The sequence below is a fragment of the Neophocaena asiaeorientalis genome, unplaced genomic scaffold, assembly GCF_003031525.2.
Source record: "Neophocaena asiaeorientalis asiaeorientalis breed wild unplaced genomic scaffold, Neophocaena_asiaeorientalis_V1.1 scaffold1, whole genome shotgun sequence".
Taxonomy (NCBI): domain Eukaryota; kingdom Metazoa; phylum Chordata; class Mammalia; order Artiodactyla; family Phocoenidae; genus Neophocaena; species Neophocaena asiaeorientalis.
The window spans coordinates 6,008,972-6,030,275 of record NW_020171981.1 but is presented as its reverse complement, the minus strand read 5'-3'; the positions used below and the strand labels follow the sequence as shown (position 1 = coordinate 6,030,275).

The 21,304-nt window shown below is 45.6% G+C and overlaps 2 protein-coding genes across 2 annotated transcripts in view; one reads left to right on the top strand and one right to left on the bottom strand.

Moving 5' to 3' along the window:
* LOC112399375 (basic proline-rich protein-like) overlaps window positions 1-322 on the bottom strand; it is a 1,071-nt gene extending 749 nt beyond the window's left edge. Inside the window, exon 1 of the mRNA XM_024744543.1 lies at window positions 16-322. Within this exon, the coding sequence (XP_024600311.1) occupies window positions 16-322 (307 nt within the window). The remainder of the gene's footprint in view (window positions 1-15) is intronic.
* Window positions 1-3,600, top strand: part of TOB1 (transducer of ERBB2, 1) — a 4,171-nt gene extending 571 nt beyond the window's left edge. Inside the window, exon 2 of the mRNA XM_024745770.1 lies at window positions 1,659-3,600. Coding sequence (XP_024601538.1) covers window positions 1,802-2,839 — 1,038 coding nt within the window. The 5' untranslated portion in view covers window positions 1,659-1,801 and the 3' untranslated portion in view covers window positions 2,840-3,600. The remainder of the gene's footprint in view (window positions 1-1,658) is intronic.
* The last annotated feature ends 17,704 nt before the right edge of the window (window positions 3,601-21,304 follow it).

Genomic DNA, 21,304 nt, shown 5'->3' with positions numbered 1-21,304 from the left:
CGGGCTCAGCCGGGCCGGGTGACCGGGGAAGGGCGGCCGGGGTCGAGTTGACGGGAATCGGGGATTGGGGCGCCCGGGAGCAGCGGCTAGCTCGAGGGGAACGCTGGGGTCCTCGGGGCCGGTGGCCGCCGGGCCCGAAAATGGTGCCGGGGATCCGGTGCTCCCCGGGCTCTGGCTGGGTCCCAGGAGCCTCGGGGCGCGGGGGGTGCAGGGAGCGGCAGGTCGGGTTACGGCGGGGGGAGGGGAGCGGCTGACCCGGTGCGGCCGGCGGCGCGACCCGCCCGGTGTCCGGCCCCCGGGCCCCGAGTGGTTGCTTTTCCATTTCTCGTGGCCTTCCTCCACCTCCTCCTTGGGGGAGGAGACTTGCTTAGGCTCCGAGGGCTGTGAGCAGAAATCTAATGAGACCCAACTGGCTGTTTATGTAATTCTTCACGCTCCTGTCTTTAAGGCGTTGCTTTGAAACTACCTTACGCCGAATCTGAATTTCGCTCGACTGCACCTTCAAGCATTTTGGCTTAATCAGCTGCCTTTGCCAGCACTCGGGCTTTCGGCTTGGAAAGTGTAGTTTGAGGGAAGCCGGGGATTCTTTTCCCTTTGTCACCACGAATATGGAAAATGAGACAGATGGATTAATACCAACTTGATTTTTTTTAATGTCCTTTTAAGTCAACCTCAGTGTACAAATAGATCTGCAAATATCTTATTTGCCCTTGGTCTTTTCTTATCCCCACCCAGTGCTGATCCAGCAAACGTTTAAAGGTCGACCTTATCGTACATGCCTCTCCGGCTGTTCTCTTACCATGAGGGAGGGAGGTGGCTTTGAAAATCAGAATAAAACTCAGAAACCCTGCCCTTTAAACAGAATAATCAATAAAGTTTGAAATTAATTGTTTCTTATGTTATACTTGATACCCAAGAGGTATTTTCAGATTTAGAAAAATACACATTGAAAAGAAAAGCATAGAGAAGCTCGAGTATTACATTATGTGCCCTTAGTATATTTAAAACAGCAACTGTGTAGGATAATTTGGTTCATAATTGTTGTTCACTAGGATGGCAATTCATTTTGTATTTAATTCCTTTAACTTTACTATCGTGCTTTGGAAATTAAAATAATTTTCCTAACTTCTCAAATTTTGAGATGTTTAATGATGAAGAAGATTTAAGCAGTATATATCCAAAATGAACTGAAATACAGAATTCACTTCTAAGTTGATGAATAGGAGTATGACCAACTTCTAAAACTAGCATATATATATATGTATATATTATATGTGTGTATGTATATAGATAGGTATGCTGAGTTTAGTTTCCAATAAATATTCTTTTGCGAACTGCAGGAAGAAAAAGAAGAAATATGCTGTATATTCTGGGAATATTTTTCCTCTTAGAACTCTATTCAGAAACAGAAAGTAAATAATAGGGTTTTTTTTTTTAATGGTGTTTTAACTGAAAATCCTGTTTTCCCTTGAGATTTGGATCTTCAGTAAATAATTTTCGATCGTAATTTCCTATATTTTGTGCTGATTATATTTTTCAGACTTTCTAGCCTATTAGACTTTTTCAAAAGTGAAATTACTCTGGGGGTAAAAAAAAGGGTGTGAGACTTAACATTTATCTTATGTGGACATGTCTCCTTTTGTTTTGTTTGTTTTAAGGAACAAGACCACTCAAGGTGAAGGATATCTACTAATACCAGCACTTTGAATGAAAATTTGTTTCTCTGCCACAAACTGAACACTTTTGTGTGTGTCTTGGGGGGGGAGTTGAAACACAAACCTAATTTTGTGGCATAGCAGCTATGCAGCTTGAAATCCAAGTAGCACTAAATTTTATTATTTCATATCTGTACAATAAGCTTCCCAGGAGACGTGTCAACATTTTTGGTGAAGAGCTCGAAAGACTTCTTAAGAAGAAATATGAAGGGCACTGGTATCCTGAAAAGCCATACAAAGGATCAGGGTTTAGATGTATACACGTAGGGGAGAAGGTGGACCCAGTGATTGAACAAGCATCCAAAGAGAGTGGTTTGGACATTGATGATGTTCGCGGCAATCTGCCGCAGGATCTTAGTGTTTGGATCGACCCATTTGAGGTTTCCTACCAAATTGGTGAAAAGGGACCAGTGAAGGTGCTTTATGTGGATGATAATAATGAGAATGGATGTGAGTTGGATAAGGAGATCAAAAACAGCTTTAACCCAGAGGCCCAGGTTTTTATGCCCATAAGTGACCCAGCCTCATCGGTGTCCAGCTCTCCATCTCCTCCCTTTGGTCACTCTGCTGCTGTAAGCCCTCCCTTCATGCCCCGGTCCACTCAGCCTTTAACCTTTACCACTGCCACTTTTGCTGCCACCAAGTTCGGCTCTACCAGAATGAAGAATAGTGGCCGAAGCAACAAGGTTGCACGTACTTCTCCTATCAACCTCGGCTTGAATGTGAATGACCTCTTGAAGCAGAAAGCCATCTCTTCCTCAGTGCACTCTCTGTATGGGCTTGGCCTGGGTAGCCAGCAGAAGCCACGGCCACAGCAGCAGCCACCCCAGCCACCGCCGTCACCACCACCGCAGCAGCAGCAGCAACAGCAGAAAACCTCCGCTCTTTCTCCTAACGCCAAGGAATTTATTTTTCCTAATATGCAGGGTCAAGGTAGTAGTACCAGTGGAATGTTCCCAGGTGACAGCCCCCTTAACCTCAGTCCTCTCCAGTACAGTAATGCCTTTGATGTGTTTGCGGCCTACGGAGGCCTCAACGAGAAGTCTTTTGTAGATGGCTTGAATTTTAGCTTGAATAACATGCAGTATTCTAACCAGCAATTCCAGCCTGTTATGGCTAACTAAAAAAAGAAAAGATGTATTGTACAAGTTAAAATGCTCGGACCCAAGGGGGATGTTTTTTTTTTTTTATAACCTCCTTGAGATTTTTTTTTTTTTTAAGCTTATAGTAAGGATACATTCAAGCTTGGTTACAAAAATAAAACACGCATCATTTTTCATTGCCAACCAAGCACAAAGTTATTTTATACTGACTGTATATTTTAAAGTATACTCTCAGATATGGCCTCTTACAGTATTTAAGATATAGCAAGGACATGGCTGATTTTTTTTTTATATATAAAAAATTGGCACTAATAAGTGGGTTTATTGGTCTTTTCTAATTGTATAATTTAATTTAGTACAAAGTTTGTAAAATACCAGAGGATATATATATTGTTTCTACGACATGGTATTGCATTTATATCTTTTTACTACAGTGACCTGTGACAGCAGCAGCTTCATGTGGTATTTTTTTTACTGAAATTGTAAATTATCCATCTTAAAGACATCACCTCTTCTAAATTGTGTACAGGATATTCCTTTAGTGGTGGAATGAAAATGTACGAATATTTGCTTTTTCAAAAAAATGTATTTTCTGTTAAAGGTTTAAAGATTTTTGCTATATATTATGGAAGAAAATGTAATCGTAAATATTAATTTTGTACCTATATTGTGCAATACTTGAAAAAAACGGTATAAAAGTATTTTGAGTCAGTGTCTTACATGTTAAGAGGGACTGAAATAGTTTATATTAAGTTTGTATTAAAATTCTTTAAAATTAAAAATGTTCATCGTGGTCTTTGTTTTTAAGCCTTTGCCAAAGATCTAATTCTGGAATTATGATGTTGTAAATGCCGATAAGGCAGAAGGACCTGACTTGTTGAATCACAAGGGAATAATGGAAAGCTGTTGCTCCCCCAGTGCACAGATAGTAGTTTGCCACGTAAAAAGTTGTCCTAAAGCCTGCTTGGGACGGCTTTATTGTGTTTAGCAGCTAACTCTGTTCATCCCCATCTTGTCTCCCCACTATAGGGGTGGTATGCTAAGGCGAGTCAACCCTATTAAAATGTGTCATGCTGACATCTAAGACAGAGTCAGGTGATAAAATGAAATTCACTCATGTAAACTGAGAGGATTTATTTGAAATGTATATGGAGAAAGAAACCATTGGATCAGTTTTCTATTTCTGCATGGGAGATGAATAGCTCAGAAAACTTGCTTGACGAAGCAGCTGACCTAACTATTTAAAAAGAAGATTTAGGTCTGTTTTTACTAATCCTTAACACTGAGTTTAGTCATCATAGTTAGCTGGAGAATTGATGATTAAAATCTATTCAAGATTGGACAGGTATTTATATTAGTATTTGTGTGCATTTTCCTAGCAAAAAAGTTGACGCACAGTTTTTGGGTTGGTTTTGTTTTTGCAAGCACATAGCCAACCTGCTGGCTTGGGACATCAAAGATTAGTCATAATCTGTCAAATTGTGGTGGCTCGTTAAGGATGGAGTTTTTTTTTGTTTTTTTTTTTTTTGTAAGTGATGAGGTGGAAGGGTGAGACTATCTTTAAGCTAAAATAATGAGTCATTTCACTGTTTAGATGTCCATTGATACAGCGTTGACATCATATTGGGGAGAAAATCGTCTTGAATTGGAAGAATAACTTTCTCTGCTTTTTTAGTAAGAAACCAGCACTGTCTGGGTTACTTGTGAAATAAATCTGGTCTCAAATGAATTTTTTGGACACCAGTCTACAAAAGCCTTTTGTCTGTTACCCTCTCGGTTTAGAACAATAAAAAGTTTTAAGGAAACAAGCACTGGAAATAACAGAGCTAAGCTGTTCTGTCAGCTCCATGGTGAGGCCTTTGTCCTTTAGTGGACAGAATGAGGTTATGAAGAAGCATTGGGGTAGTGACTGGAACTAGCAGAGACTGGTCTGCCTATGCTATCAATTATGTGCTTTTGTGATCACAAAGTTTGAATAGATCTAAGAACAGAGTAATGGTTTTAAGCTCTAGTTTCTACTAGAAACTTTTGGGTGAAGTTATCATAGACTTAACTGGAAGAAAACTGCCTTTTTATAAATGAAGAAAGGCTCAAGTTAACTTTTTCTAAAAATCAAAAGGCAACTGGCCAATAGATACACAATAGAATTTGTAACTATCTGGAACACTAATACATATATTCAGATTTTAAATAATTGAGCTTAATGTAAGTGTGAATATCAGATCTTGGGGATGTGTGTACTGGCAAAAAAAATCTTAGGGAAGTTAAATATTGGTACATATGTTGGTTTGGTGCTGAAAAAGTTAACTCAATTTTATCTTGATTGGTTTCCTGGCACCCCTTAGAAAACCTTAGAAAAGTTTACACCTTAGTCCCTAGTCTTTTTTCCCCCACTGCCGTCACACTTTTGACCCTCTTGTGTGGAGACTTTTAGTTTACAATTTTGATAAGTTAGTTATCTTAAAGGTGTTTTTCCATTTTTTTGTCTTCTATACCTATAGGTACTGTGGCAGCCTCTGAATGGCCCTATCCTGGTGTCCCTTCGTTTCCCATCTTCTAACATCAGGTGTATTGTTAAACCTCCTTTTAATAACTTTAACCTATATTAGATGGCAAATGTAGACCTTGAGTCAAAATGCCTCCTTAAAGATAACACTGTTTACTGTGATTAACTTCTTAGTTTTTGAAGGTGAAACTAAAGTTGCCCTGAATTTAAAGTGTTTTTCTAATGTGTATTGGTGTTAATATCATTCTGGTATGTACCCACATTTTAACTGAGAGATTTAATCTAACAAATCTTCAAGACTTAAGTTATTTTAAAATAAGTCAGTGTGACATACAGAGAAAATAAAGTACAGTTGAGCCTTGAACAGCACGGGGGTTAGGAGGGGCACCCACCCTCCACTCAGCCGAAAATCCATGTGTAACTTATAGTCAGCCCTCCATACCTGCGGTTGTGCATTGAGGATTCCACCAACCGCAGATCATGTAGTATTATAGTACGTGCTACTGAAAAAAATCCACATATAAGTGGACCCACACAGTTCAAGGGTCAACTGTACCTCTTTTTGCACATAACTTAAACTAATGAAGTAAAATGCTGGTTGGAGACCTTCCTACACAAACAGAAAATAGCATAGGTATGGCACATCCAATATATTTCCTTGCCTAGAATACATGCATGTGTCAGAAGCAGGATAACAGTACTCTAGTACAAGATCAGAGGGGAAAAACCTTATTAGAAGACAAGGTTGTAAAATTGCCGTTGCTTAATAAAACCCATTATAGCGTGTCAGTCAGCTGATGCTTTAATCCATTTGGCCCAGGAGGTCACTTTAGATCAGAGTTTTTCCGTTTTTTTGTTATATGAGGAAGATATCGTTGGGTTTTTTTCTTAATTATGTTTTATTGTTTTATTTTTTTAATTATATATTTTTTTGACTGTGCCACACGGCTTGTGGGATCTCAGTTCCCCGACCAGGGACTGAACCTGGGCCACGGCTTCCAAATCCTAACCACTAGACCACCAGGGAACTCCCACAGGAATGTATCTTCATGTTTAAAGGACCTAGGACCGGGAATTCCCTGGCGGACCTAGGGAATAAAGGACCTAGGACCAATATCTGTGTGCATACAGTTGGAAAATGAGTACAACCCTTGTACTTTTTTAATGTTTTAAATCATTCAGTTAAATACTTATATATCATTTACTATCTGCCATGCACAGTTCTAACCCAGTTTACAGAAGAAGGGCCGAGACACGGCTTGATATTTCATGGCCAGTAAGTGATAGGGTTGGGAACTCTGGTTCCAGAGTTCTTGGTCTTAAGTTCTATGCTTTGTTCCCTCCAACTGGTCGCTCCTCTAATTTGAAGTCAGGGGAATAAGACCATTTTTGATGTATTAGCCACATGACTTGTAGAATCTCTCTACAAGAGTGTTAACGAAAAGGGTCTAGTGGGAGGCTCTTAGCCATTCTCCAGTCATGATGTTTTGAGAGAGATGCTTTGTATTTCCAGTGGCCACAAACTATAGTTACAGGCTATCTGGAAATGTTTTTAGAAATCATTAAGTCATACGAATGCTCTAATGTTGTTGATTTCCTTAATTCAGCTGTGTTGATTACTTCTCTTATATTGGAACCACTGGATGGTTCCTTCAGATTGAGTAAGAGCTGTAGATTCAGTGGCCCTATTACTTCTAAGTAAAATTGTAAACATTGACCTCCTGGAGCTATTTTCACACACATTCCTTTCCTGTGCTGTTGATAAACGATGTAAGTAAGGAAAGGCCAAGTAAACTATCAAAACAGTCTTCAACAATGTGTTTCCAGTTCGTATGATTTAAGTTACGATCTTTGAAAAACGATCTTAAGGCACACCTTTGTAATTCACGATTTCTATATGTATAGATGTTGTGATAACTAGTCTTTTTGCTTTTATTTTTAAACCTTAAGGAAACCAAATGACCTCTTATTTCAAACTGATTCTGAAAGACTTTCTTAAAAAAGATCAATATATTTTGGTTTAAAATAAGAAGTGGTCACATTTTAGAAGCATGTGCTATTATGAATGAACTTATATTCCCTTTATTGTTGCTATTAGTTTTGAACATGTTTAAACTGCACAATAAACAAAACTCAGTTTAAAAATAGCTCAGAAGGGACTTCCCTGGTGGAGCAGTGGTTAAGGATCCGCCTGCCAATGCCAGGGGACATGGGTTCGATCCCTGGTCCGGAAAGATCCCACATGCCGCAGAGCAACTAAGCCCGTGTGCCACAACTACTGAGCCTGTGCTCTAGAGCCTGCGAGCACAACTACTGAAGCCCGCGCGCCTAGAGCCTGTGCTCTGCAACAAGAGAAGCCACCGCAATGAGAAGCCCGTGCACCTCACCGAAGAGTAGCCCCCGCTCACCACAACTAGAGAAAGCTCGCACAGCAACGAAGACCCAACACAGCCAAAAATAAAATAAATTAAAAAATAATCAATTAATTAAAAAAAAAAAAGCTCAGAAGAATTTCTGTAGTTTCTATATGGATTAAATCTTGTTATACTAAGTGCCTACTATTTTGATTTGGGGTTAGTTAGAATTTGATTGGACCAAATATTGCTGAACCACTAGATGGGCTTTTGGAGGTTTAGATTAGGCTAAAAGTCTTGTCAGTAATGGTATTTGACTTGTGAATAGTAAACCTCTACTAACCATTTCTCAATATTTGCGTTTTAAGATTTCTATTTTCGAACACGTGCTTCATACATATAGTCTGTAAGTGGAGCTTTGAGATCATCTTACAATTAGGCAAAACCTTGGGAAAAAAACATTGGGAAGCAGCTCGTGTCTGGAGGCTACTGGAAATTATGGGTCTAATTCCTTCCTTAAGTGTATTATGTAATTTGACTCAGATGGCTCCGTTTCTTCATCTGCAAAGTAAGTACAGTGATATCAGTACACTTCCTGACAGAGTTTTGAGGAAGCCGTCACCTTGCTATGAAGAATTGTAATGTGTTCTTAGGGGCTTACAGTATCTAGAAGCCACGAGGTCCATATTTGTTGTGTCGCCCTTTGAAATCAAAAAAGTAAATGAAGACCATAACTGTCTTTATTATAGTCAACATTTTGTTGTCCAGTCTATTATTTGCATCAACAGAGAATTAAATAAAAATTTTACAGTAATATCGTAAAAGTTATTCTATTCATGTTTCAGGAATCAATACCACTGAGTTTGTTTTCTAGTTCTAAGTCGCTGATAGGGAAACCAGTGTTTCAGCATTCTTTTTTATACAATCAGCAAGTTGATTTAAACCCAGTATACAAGTTGGCGTTCCTTTTGGGGGCAGCCAAAAATGTTTGCTAAAGTGTCCACGCTGCTGTGAAAAGTATTGAAATGGTTGTTCCTAAACAGTACTGCTCAGGAATAGGAGTTGAAATGTAGCTCTGGTGGTAGATGTGTCATGTGGGTAATGGTTCTAGCTTTATTTTAGTGCAGGTAGAAAAGGAGGTTTGCTTTACAGGAGGGAAAAACATTGAGGACTTGGAAGGAAAAACACATTCCTCGTCTGGCATTATGAGCACTTTACTTCACTGATAAAATATGACCAGCGTGCAGAACAGAGAACAGGTGTAAAATATTTTTAGACAAACCTTGGCATATACTGTGGGTCGCATCCCTTCTGTCTATACACTCAAGTGTTTCAAAAATAATTGTGGAAAAGCCACATTTACAAAATAAGCTAGACATTGCTTTTATGGGGGTTTTTTTGTACTAAATGTGAAGGTCAAACATAAACTTCTTTCCCAACCACCAGGTTGCAGCTATTTTTAAAAACTGGCTCTCCACATGCCCTTTGACAGCTCCTGAGTCTCCTTTTCTCTTCCTTCCTTAGTGCTGTTGAGAGAGCTGGGAGAATATGGCACCATAGCCTCCTTTGGAGCGTGAAAGCTAGGTTGTGATATTTCCCCAAACTACATTCTAATTCAAAACAATTTTGTACTTCCTTTAGGCTAGAAAGAAATAGGACAAGCGTAGACACGGTATCCACCTAGCTTGGTTTCAAGCAGATGGGTATAAACTGATGACTACTGGGTGCTGATAGACATGAACACTGGATACTCCTTCTATGAGTGTGGTTTAAGAAGTGGAATCATAGGACCCTAAAATTGTCTCTTTTAATTCAGAGTCCAGATGCCCTGTGACATGGGTTCAGTAGTTCTAGGCACAGTTCCTTTTTCTGTTTTGAACTAAATGCAGGTACTCCTTTCAGATGGCTTTTCCTGGCCGCCCTTCCACCATCCATGGATTCATTTCTAGTAAGGATGAAGGTTGGGTTTTGATTTGTTTTGTAATGATCATATCTGTTCACTGAGAATCCAGATCTGCCTACTGACCTCAGAACTCTTTTCTTAAAAAAGAACACTCCTTGTTTTGTAAACTACCTGCCATTCTTTTTTTTTTTTTTTTTGGCCACACCGCTGAATCAGTGATCGATCCCGCACCCCCTGCAGTGGAAGCGTGGAGTCTTAACCACAGGACTGCCAGGGAAGTCCCAATTCGTTTTAAAGCTCTAGACTTCTTTCTGCTAACTCCTTTCTATTTTCAGGAAACATGATGGGGATCCCTAAACCATTTCAATCCAATACTTAAGATAGTTGCAATCCCTGGGCAGCCTTTCTAGAAACTAAGGTGTCACCAGAGGCCCTTTAACTAAAGACTTCGAGAACAACCCGGTTTTCACAAGGCTATAAAGGGTTTTGCCTGGAGAAATTTCATCTTTTTAAATCTTACAATGGGTTGGAAAATAGATTGGAAGAAAGGCAGGAAACTTTTTTTTTTTTTTTTTGTAATTTAGGAAGAAATGTTTTTTGGAAGGAGACTCTTGTTTATTATCCGAGCCACAAAAGTTCAAAGAACTTTTCGGGTTCTGTATAAAAGGAATAGAGAGACAAAGGTAAGACCTTATCTCCCCAAGAGCCTCTACCAGAGGAGAAGAGTCTGGTAGCAGGTAGAAAGGAGATTAGGGTATGTCTCCTCTATCTGCCCTTCCTTCACGTGTGGGAAAGGTGAAAGAAGGGTAGAGGAGGGAGCCTGTGTGTGTGAGCCGTGGAACTCATCCTGGAGATCGTTTCCCCGATGGATGCCTTGCAGAAGTTTGGACTTCATAAGAAGCCTCGGAAGCTTATGCTCTTTCCCTCATTTACAGAGGGAAGCAGAGTTTGTGACATAGTTACCCCCAGTAGAGTCAGGATTTGAATTGTGGGATTCTGTTTCCAAAGTCCACGATCCTTAACCATTACACTGCTCCTTTGACCTCCGTAGGAAGGCTTTATGAAAGAGCCACACCTGATTACATAGGAGACAGTATCTATAAACGGCACTTTGTGTCATTTCCCTCCCCACACACCTAGCCTGGCCCTGTAAGTGGTCGTTTGCTCAGCAACTCCAAAATGATGTTAATATCAGCCTTTGCCCGGCACAGTTAGGAAAGGGAAACATGCTGCAGAAACACAATGGGGAGTGGGTTATAAGAGTTTGCAGTTCATGGGCTAGTTTTATGTACCCACTTCCTACTGCTGTCTGGGTGCTCAGATTCTCTGAGAAGTAACTCGAGACATTTCACGCACCTGAAGTCTTTGGTCCTGAGCTTTACTAGTCCTTATGATAGATAGCAAAATGGTCAGGTTGACTCGAGGGTCAGATTCCATTCAAGTCCCTAAATTGTATCAAACAAAGTGAGGTAGCATTTACAACAGCCCCTGTGTTCACCCCCTTAACACATTTATTGACCATCTACTAGGTTAGGAGCTGATGATGACGTATATAAACCTTTAGGACCTTTCCAATGGCTTACACTCTAGCAAACGATAACACACACCGAAATAATCATACACAGGAGAATATGGAGGTATGAACAAAGAAAGGGAGAGATCATGTCCACATGAGGGGTTCTAGACTGGGGAGGAGTAATCAAGTTATGAAGAATGGGTCACCTGGGGAAGCATGGGCTCTCTCAAATTCCCAGCTGCCATGGAGGAAAAACTTGGTCCTGGTTCTTTTTCTTCGTCTGACGTGTCCACAGTGGGAGACTTAGTGCTATAACTCTTAGGAAAAAAAAAAAAGCAGAGGAAATCTGTCCCTGCTTCCAGTCCATCACTCCCAGGAAAAGCTGCCTTTGACTTTGGACATTGTAATTTTTTTTTCATTGCTCCAAGCTCTGAACAGAAATATTGTGAAAGAGAGGTGGTTTAGAATTTCTTTATTCATGAGACCCAGGGGTGGGATGAGGAGGTCAGGGAAGAATTCCAAGGAAGAAGTAGTGGTAGTGAGGGAGGGGAAGTACAGGAGGGGCAGCTCCAGTTCCTATCCCAGTTTCAGTTTAAATGCTTATCTTAAAGACCTCCTTAGGCTAGAAGCTCCCTCTAGGGGTCATCTCATTTGTTTTCCTACCTTTAGAGACAAAACCTCTTTCTGTTTTTGTAATTATCAGGGTTCACAGCAGATGGTACCCTTCCAGAAGTTGGTGTCGGTGGAATCTGTGTGTGTGTGTTCACTGCAGAAATTCAGACACCCACAGCTCACTCCCACTTGCGGTACCCATCACCACATTCTACTTCTGGCCAAGGTTACTATCTTTTCAGAGCTCAGCTGTTCAGCTTTCCAGTTTGGCTTTTTCGATGCTTATAATATCTTCCAGTTTGAGCATAAATCAAAAAAAGGACTTTGGCAGGGAAGCTTTGTAACGTCTAAGCAAGAAATTGACAGCCACAAATACCTTTTCCCCTGGGTCACTTTCCCTGAGCAATGCTTTTCTAGAGTCTCCTCTAAGTTTCCCTTGCGGCTGAGCACTCTGTCATCTACTGAAAATACTGCCACACGCTGGCCAAGCCCCTTCTCGTGACCTGGGACTGTTCAGAGAGCATCACTGTTCTTTATGAGACGTGGATCTTGCATTGGAACAGAAAACATCAGTGTCTGATCCCTGTCTCACCCCAACTTCACCAGTAGGGATAGAGGTCTAGGCACCACAGATTTGTCTCCAGACTCCTTGCTATAGAAGCAAGAATGTTCTATAGCAGTGTAGGGGTTTCATTAAGCCTCCAAGTAAAATTACTCCTGGTAACGCTGTACAGGAAAAGAGTATGGGCCTTGGGGTCAGACTTCGAATTGAATCCCAAACTCACCCTCGTGTAGCTGTGCCCCGTTGAACTTATTCAGCCTCAGATTTCTTATCTGAGAAAGCCCGCTTGTTACATTTAGTGAGGACTGTGTAAGGGACATGAAGCATTGAGCGTAATCCTCTTCCCCACAGGGGATAACCTGACCTCTCTCGACTCTTCTGTGAGAGGGGCTTGCATCCCCATCTCGTTCTGTCTCTCGGCCTGTGGCTTAGCCTTAAGGGCATGTGACCAGCATATTTAGGGGAGGTCAGCTGGCCTTAAACATGCCTTTTCATGAGAATTCTACGCAGTGAAACTTCCTGGTGGATTAGCAGGGAGAAAGGAGGAAGCAGAAGAGAAAACTGTACTTCACTGTTCTTGAATCTGTGGTGGAATATCTTATACATGTGGTTAAATACATGGGATTTGGAGTCACATAGACCAACCTAAGCTTGGATTCCTGCTTGGCCAGGGGCCTTCGGCAGATTATTCAATCTCTCTGAGCCTCAGTTTCATCATCTCTGAAATGGAGAGAATATTAAATGGAGTTGAATGACATACACACCACAGGTGTGTAAATATTCAATGCGATAGTGTATGTCGAGTGCATATTAGGTGCTGCCGGCTATTAGTAATGAAAATTATTAGCCCTGCCATCAGGGCGTCTAGGTGGTAAAGAGCGGGTATCTTCCATGAGGCCGGAGATGGGGATGGGTTTCCATCTGTGTAAGTCTCACTGAAGCTGCATTCCACTCATCCATGAACACCAGCTTTTCCTCTTATTAGGGTCACAGGGTGAAATTGTTGGTTGTGATGACTGAGAGGATTACTTTGAGTCTGAGTTACTGGTCACACCAAAACTCTGAGGCTGTTTCCCCTTTTATTCTGTTGGCCTTTTTGGTGCATTGAGATGGGGAGTGGTGCTTGAAATAAAGGGTAAGAACTCAGCTCCAGGGACTTCCCTGGTGGCGCAGTTGCCAACGCAGGGGACATGGGTTTGAGCCCTTGTCTAGGAAGATCCCACATGCCGCGGAGCAACTAAGCCTGTGCGCCACAACTACTGAGCCTGCGCTCTAGAGCCCACGAGCCACAACTACTGAAGCCTGCGCACCTAGAGCCCATGCTCCACAACAAGAGAAGCCACCGCAATAAGCCCACGCACGGCAATGAAGAGCAGTGCCCGCTCGCCGCGACTAGAGAAAGCCTGCATGCAGCAACGAAGACCCAACACAGCCAAAAATAAAAATATAATAAAATAAAATTTTAAAGAAAGAACTCAGCTCTACACGTGGAGGTATGAACCATCTCTACCTCATTACTACACTTGTCTCCGCTTGCGTCCAACCACCCAACCCAGAGTGTGTGCCTCTCTTTCCCTTCCTCTCGCTTCTCTCCTTTCTGGCTACCCTTATCCTGGACTCTTCCTTTGTCAGCAAAGGAGACTGCATCTGTTCTTACTTTGCTGTCCAAGAGCAGCTTTGGGGAGAGGAACCTGTTCTCATCTGGTTCTTTCCAGCTACAGGTGGGAATATGCAACAGCAATTATTCCCAACCAGCTGGAGCAATCAGGCCCAGGGCCGACTACTACTGGAGAGGCACTATGAAAACCATTATTATTCCGTTTTATAGATGAAGATGCTGAGGCACGAGAGGTTAACTTACCCAAAGTCACAGAGCCAGTATTTGAGCCCAGGTAGTTTGACTCAAGAGCCCATGCTCTGCCATGACTCTGGCCTTTCCTCACGGCCACTCACCCTGTATACCAGGGAAATTTGGGGGCCTTAAGGCCTAAAACATCTGGTGCCTCTCTGTAAAGTCTTCGGCAATGACCATAACAAACAAATTAATTCTTAGCCCTTTATTCAGCACTTCCACAGACGTCTCTGAAGAGCTGTGGATCACCTGGCCCACTAGTGACAGCACTTTCACAATTGCTGTGGGCGCTGTGCCATGCCATGAGAGGATTTGACCTGTAGCCCCTACTGTCTCCCTCCCATCAGCAGCCCGTCTGTCATACTTAGCTAAAAGTTTGGTAAACTCATCTTCCCCTGAGTGCCACAACTGTTGGGTCTTGGTGTGTATGTACTCATTTGTGTACCTCTTTAGGAAATCTGGGATATTGAGAAAGGCCATCAAGAACTTTATCTGCAAGAAGGCTTAACAGAAGCCTTCTGGGAGAAAAGATGAGGGGATTTTTCTGAGGCTGAGATTAGAGTCTAGAGACAGTAGGGCAATTCCAAAAGCCCTTGTGGCAGTAGGATCCATGAGACCAAAACCAGGAACAGGAATTCCTGGAGTCCTTGGCAGGGCAGGAGCGTAGAGTCAGGGCCCGCACCCTTACACAAGATCTCTACCGGAGAAAACAAGAATTAACGGTTTAATCCTTTGTGACAGGGCTATCCAACAGAATTTTCTGTGATGATGGAAATATTCTATGTCTGTGTTGTTCAATATGGCAGCCACTAAGTTACATGAAATGTGACACTTGGACTACAGCTAGGGGGGCTGAGGAACTGAATTTAAACATTTGATTTCCTATGAATTTACTTACATGAATTCAATACTAACTATTGGAGGGTGCAGCTTTGTGACTTTCTGTACAGCCTTGGCACTCCTGGAGGTCAGGGACCAGTTAGAAAGGGTGCTTGTGGATGTTCAGGCGGGGAACGGCCATTTGGGGCCCTCAGGCTTTAGCTGAAATGGTTAAAATACATATGTTACCCTGGAAAGAACATGGCCACTAAAGTCAGACCTAGGTTTGAATCCTGGCTCTTCCATCTATTAGCCTCATGACCTTGGGCAAGTTTCCTTTAAACATTTAAATTTATTTATTTATATTTATTTTTGGCTGTGTTGGTTCTTCGTTTCTGTGCGAGGACTTTCTCTAGTTGTGGCAAGTGGGGGCCTCTCTTCATCGCGGTGCGCGGGCCTCTCACTGTCGCGGCCTCTCTTGTTGAGGAGCACAGGCCCCAGACGTGCAGGCCTAGTAGTTGTGGCTCACGGGTCCAGTCGCTCCGCAGCATGTGGGATCTTCCCAGACCAGGGCTCGAACCCGTGTCCCCTGCATTAGCAGGCAGATTCTCAACCACTGCACCACCAGGGAAGCCCTCCTTTAAACATTTAGATTCAGATTGAGCATCTGTAAAACAGGGACAATAATACCTCTGAGGTCATCTCTTCCTCCCTAAGGCCTGTAGGGCTTGCTTCATTCAGTCATTCGTTCATTCCACAAACATCCGTTGAAACCCTCTATGGTCATGCCTTGTGCTGTGAACAAGGCCCTCTTGAACATTGCTGCCTAGGGTGGGGTCTATCACACGGTGAAATGGTAAAAGATGTAGCTGAGAGAAGGTTGTGAGGATTAAACTGGACATTTTGTAAAGTGCCTGATCAGAGTTGTTCACGCTCGGGAATTCCCTGGCAGTCCAGTGGTTAGGACTCAGCGCTTTCACTGCCAGGAGCCTGGCTTTTGATCCCTGGTCAGGGAACTGAGATCCCACAAGCCCCACGGTGCGGCCAAAACAAATGTGGTCCCAGGAGAGCAGCATTAGCAGAACCTGGAAACTTAAAAAAAAAAAGAGTTGTTCACCCTGAAATGCCCATCCGCTCTCTTCTGGCACTGGGCTCCTCCCCTGCTGGGGTTCCTCACCACTTCCCCAGGCCCTGTCTCTACTTCCTGGCTGTTCACACAGGAAGGAGACAAAACTGTCACCATCCTCTGCTAGAACTGGGTGTGTCCCTCACACCAAGACAGAAAACAAATGATCAGGGTGGGTATATCTTCATCCTGCCAGGTCTCTAGCCGTATCCTGAAGACTTGAAAAGGACAAGAGACACACCCAAGTACCTCACCTCACCCCAACAGACGTGCTGGAAAGAGGCCCTACCTCTGGGAGGGTCCAGTCCGGGAAGCATTGGAGATGCAGCCTATTCTCCCCTTGTCTGGGTGTCCAGGGTGTTGCTGGAGACCTGGATGTCAGAGTTTCACGTCCTGGGGTAAGCTGGGGTGGGACACAGAGACTCCAGCCCAACCCCGAAATAGGAGCCAGAGAGGCGGGAAGGAGAGGGTGGTGGACTGCCCACCTGCCTGCCCTACCCGCTCCCTCAGGGCAGTGCTAGCTAGAGGGTTAGGCTTCCTTCCTCCTGACAGCTTGAGTGTCACTTGACCTCAGGGCACATTCCAGAATGAGGCCACAGCCAAGAATAGGACCCAGAAACCCTATCCTCCATCCTGCCTATATTAATCACACACTCCCAGAGCAGGAGGGAGACTTCAGACTCCTTGGGGAGGTGGAAGGAGAAGGAGAGAGTATCAGGAAGTGGAGCTGGGCAAAAGGAAGGAAGACCCCAAAGGAACCCTTCACAGCCCTGTGGTCTCCAGTGCAACGCGCGACCCTTGGTCCCGGGACCATTTGTTCATCCAGCGAATCCCCCTGGATCTCTGCAAGCTGGGCCCACAGGCCTCCCAGAGCCCTAAGCAGTGGCTATCAGTGCAAGTGCAGAGGGAGATGGAGACTTGGAGAAGAGTGTGTGGCCTGGGCACAGCGGAGGCTCCCCAAGGAGCTGAGTCTTGACGGATGAGCAGGCTCAGGCGTCTAGGCCATGACGGCTCACGTGTGTGCTAGAAATACCGTGTGACACGTCACCTCATAGGCATGGGGCGGCGTGCGTGTGGCTGACGGGAGACAGGCTCTTTGGAGACATTTGGGGTCCTGATGGGATTCCACACTGCCCAGCCCAGAGCCGCGCGCGCGCGCGTGTGTGTGCGTGTGTGTGTGTGCGTGTGTGTGTGTGTGTGTGTGTGTGTGTGTGTGTGGCATGCTGGGAGAAATAGCATAGCGTGAGCATTAAGACCCTAGAAGTCAGACTGCTTAGGTTCAAATCTCGGCTCTGCCACTTAGCGGCTGGGTGATCTTGGACAAGCTTCTCATCTCCTCTAGCCTCAGTTTTCCCACCTACAGAAGAGCATTCTGTCTCCCACAGGCGTGACGGAGATGACAAGGGCTGACATCTGCCCTGCAGTAAGCGCCCACTCAACGTTGATGCTATAGCAGGATGGTGGGACACAGGGCGGAGTCCTCAGGAAATCGCCATGTAGCTGTATTTATTCGCCCCCGTCACTCATGAGGTTCCGCCCCCGGTCCCCGCTCTCTGGCCGCACTGTCCAGGGGTGACATCAGAGTATGGGGCAGTGTGTCGTTGGAGGCTGGAGGGGCTGGGGGACTCAGAGGGTGGAAAAAGCCAAGCCGTCCTGCCCCTGTCTTGTCCTCCAAGCGGAGGCCTCAGAGCTGGTCTGGAGACAGTCGGCGCCAGAACGAGCCTCTGAAGGCAGACAGAGAGCTGGGGTAGAGGTGGAGAGAGGGAGACAACAGACGCGAGCAGGGGAGGAGCGAGCCAGGAAGGCAGGTGAGTCTGACCTCGACTGGAAGGAGGGCTCAATCCCCCTGTATCCTGGGGCCAAATCTCCCAGACTGGGTAGGCTGGGCCTCCCTAGGTCACCTGGCAACCAGGCCCTGGGAATTCAGTTCAGCCTGCACTCAGCACCTCCCAGAAGCCAGTTACTACGTAAGGCCTGGGTGACAGAGAGAGCCACAGACTTGGTTTCAAGGACAGAAAATAAACGCCATGGGGCAGGCCCACAACGATCATTGATACTATATCACCCTTTCCCCAAGTACCCATATTTTCCAAATCCCAAATCAACCTATGCGGGGTGGTCAGTTTGGGATGTATTCCGAGCAGCAGAATACAACGTTTGAAGCTGCGTGGTCACTGAGCCTATGAAACCTGAGGTCTGGACGGAAGGGCGAGGGGAGGAGAGCAGTCCTGGGGGACTGCTCTCAGCCAGGGAGCTGCTGAGGGCGCAGAGGGGGCCCGGGGGCAGCCATCTGTGCCAGGTTCTGTTTCCTAGGCTTTTCAGTTTGACACAGTTAATAGGGTCGAGCACCCCAAGTCTCCATGAAGTGCTCTGTCTTACAGATGAGGAAACTGAGGCTCAGAGAGATGGCAGATATGTGTCAGAGCCCAAATCCAGCCCTAGGTGTGTCTGACTCCACAGGCTGGGCCTTCCCACCCTGCCAAGCTGGGGATGGAGTGCGACAGGGACCCCAAGTCTGCAGCTGTGTGTGGCCAGGGCCTGAGATCAGATCCCCTGAGCCTCACACCTCCGCCGAGTAGCCACAGGGCTCAGCCTCGCATCTATGCAAGTGGAGGGAAGAGGGGAGGTGACAGGTGCTGGCATGTGGGCTCTCAGGTGATGTGCTACTTACTGGGGCACCTCAGCCTAGAAGCAGGTGCAACAGTGTGTCCCCACTCTGAGGAAAGGTAAGGAATCACTCCCTGGTTCCTGGACCTGGGAGGGGCAGGGCCTGTGGCTGGTTGCTCACACCTTCTTGTTTAAGTTCTGTGTTCAGCATTTTCCCGGTGGTGACTCGAGAAGCTCCCACTCCTCTGGCCTCTCTTCTCTCTCAGGGAGGAGCTTGTCTTCTCCATCCTGGCCCCTCCTTATTGCAGGGAATTATCTCTAAGGAGGGAGCTGGGCCTGGATTCCTCCTTGGGGCTATGGCCTGGGAAGACCAGGGAAGTGGACAGGGGTCAGGTGTCCCTCGTGCTTAGCTGGCTCCCAGCCTAGGGAACAGACAAGCTGGGAGCACGCCCTGGCTGAACACATCTCCGGGGAGGGGAGCGGCCAGGAGCCCCTGGCACCAAAGGTGCTGCTGCCTCAGCCTGGGAACCCAGCCACGCGCTCTGAGCACCCAGGGCTTTGGGACCAAGCCTCACCCAGAGGCCCCCTAGGGAGTAACAGCAGGACAGCAGCATGGTCCCCTGCCCACTCCTGTCTCTTCCACCTTCATGCCCCTGAACTGACCATCAGTGCTGGGGTCTGGAGTCTGCCCTGGCCCACCGTGCTGTTGTGATGGGGCAGGGGACCGAGACACGAGGCAGAACACCTGGGCCTACACCCTGTGCCTTCCTGCCCGTGTTTCTGGGTGAGTTACCTGGCCTCTCTGGCCTCGGCTCTCCTGCGTCTAATGTACAGAGCTGGGGTTGGCGCCACAGTAAGAAGTCCCTTTATTACCCGCCAACCACCAGGTCACCAAAGAAACAACACTACCCACCCCCCCGTCCCGCCCACATTAGCCCAAACGAACCACACAAGAAGGGCTGTTGATACTCGGAGCTTTTAATTGGTTTCTTTCCCCCTACCTTTGAGGAAGAAACAAAAATGCCCCACAAAGACCTTCTTCAGCTATGGAAGGGCATGGGCAGAATGAAGGGCTGAGGAGGGAATGGGGGTAGAGGAAGAGCTGACGGTGGGTTTCCCCAAAACTTCCTAGTGGTGTGGTGGCAGACCTGCACAGGAAGTCCAGAAACAGAAGTCACCGACAAGCTGCCGCACACCCAACCAGCCCTCCCAGGCCACACCTAGAGCCTCTCTCCAGGTCCCTGCGGCTCCCAAGGCCACCACCAGATGGGAGTATCGAGCAACATTCCTTTTCCTTCCCAGGCCTGCCTCCCCTCTTCCCTCCTCTCTTATTCCTTCACCAACCCCCTCCCCTGCCTGCTTTTCCTCTTCCTTTATTTCTCTTCCCACCAAAACAGATCCTGGGGCTTCTATCTGCTTTATGTCCAAGGAAGCCAGAGGCAGCTGAAAGCACGCTGTCTGTTAAAAATGGGATTTTTGACAGCGGGGAGAGCCAGCCATTGGTCTGCTTCTGGGGGAGCCCTGGGGTCTGGACATTTGTGTTCATTTGCTATGAGCTGGGCAGTGACTAACATCTCTCTGCGGTCCTAGCACCTGGCACCCAGTAAGTATCCGGAAAATGTCCACTGAGTTGGATTGAACAGAACTGAATCAATAAATCAACAATCAATAAACCAATCAATAAAGCCAAGGGAGAAGAAACATGAGAAACATGTGTTCTTCACCACATGTGCTGTGGTGGCCTCAGAGACTGCCAGGCCAACTTCACCAAAGCACAGGCTGACCACCACCCAAAGGCACCCGCCCGGCAGCCTCCACTCAGGGCAAGCCTCCCGATTCTCACTTCCCACAATCCCCCCATGAAGTGGTTTCTGCTCATAGCGCTCTGGGGGGCTGTGGGAAATTTGTCCCATCAGTTCCCGGGCCCTCCTTTCCATCCCCACCTACTTCTTTTGCAAACCAATTCATTCTACTATTCCTGTGACCATCGTGCAGCCTCCATCTCTAGAATCCTGGCTGGGAGGTTGGCTAGGGGCAGGGAGGCTGGGAGAGCCAGGGGAGGGAGTGGCCAGCCAAGAGAAGCTAAGAAAGCCAGAGCAGACTGGTCGTTAGGAATAACCTGCAGGTGTCTGTTGACTTCTCCTTTTGTCCCCCACAGCTAAAAAGACACCCCCTCTTTATTGAATTCAAAGAATAGAAGTTGGTCTAAGACCCTCGGGTGGCTTTTTTCTTTTCTTTTCTTTTTTTTAACATCTTTATTGGAGTATAATTGCTTTACAATGGTGTGTTAGTTTCTGCTGTGTAACAAAGTGAGTCAGCTATACATATATCCCCGTATCTCCTGCCTCTTGCGTGTCCCTCCCACCCTCCCTATCCCACCCCTCTAAGGTGGACACAAAGCACAGAGCTGATCTCTCTGTGCTATGCGGCTGCTTCCCACTAGCTGTCTGTTTGACACTTGGTAGTGTGTATACGTCCATGCGGTGGCTTTTTTTGGATGCGTTGATTGATATTCCCCTGCTGGCCTAAGACCATCTAATCTGACCTTGCCCAGTTTGCTGACTGAGGGGTGCTGGGGATGGGTCAATGGAGGAAGGTCAGGGACAGGGCTGGGGAGGGGCGGAGGGCC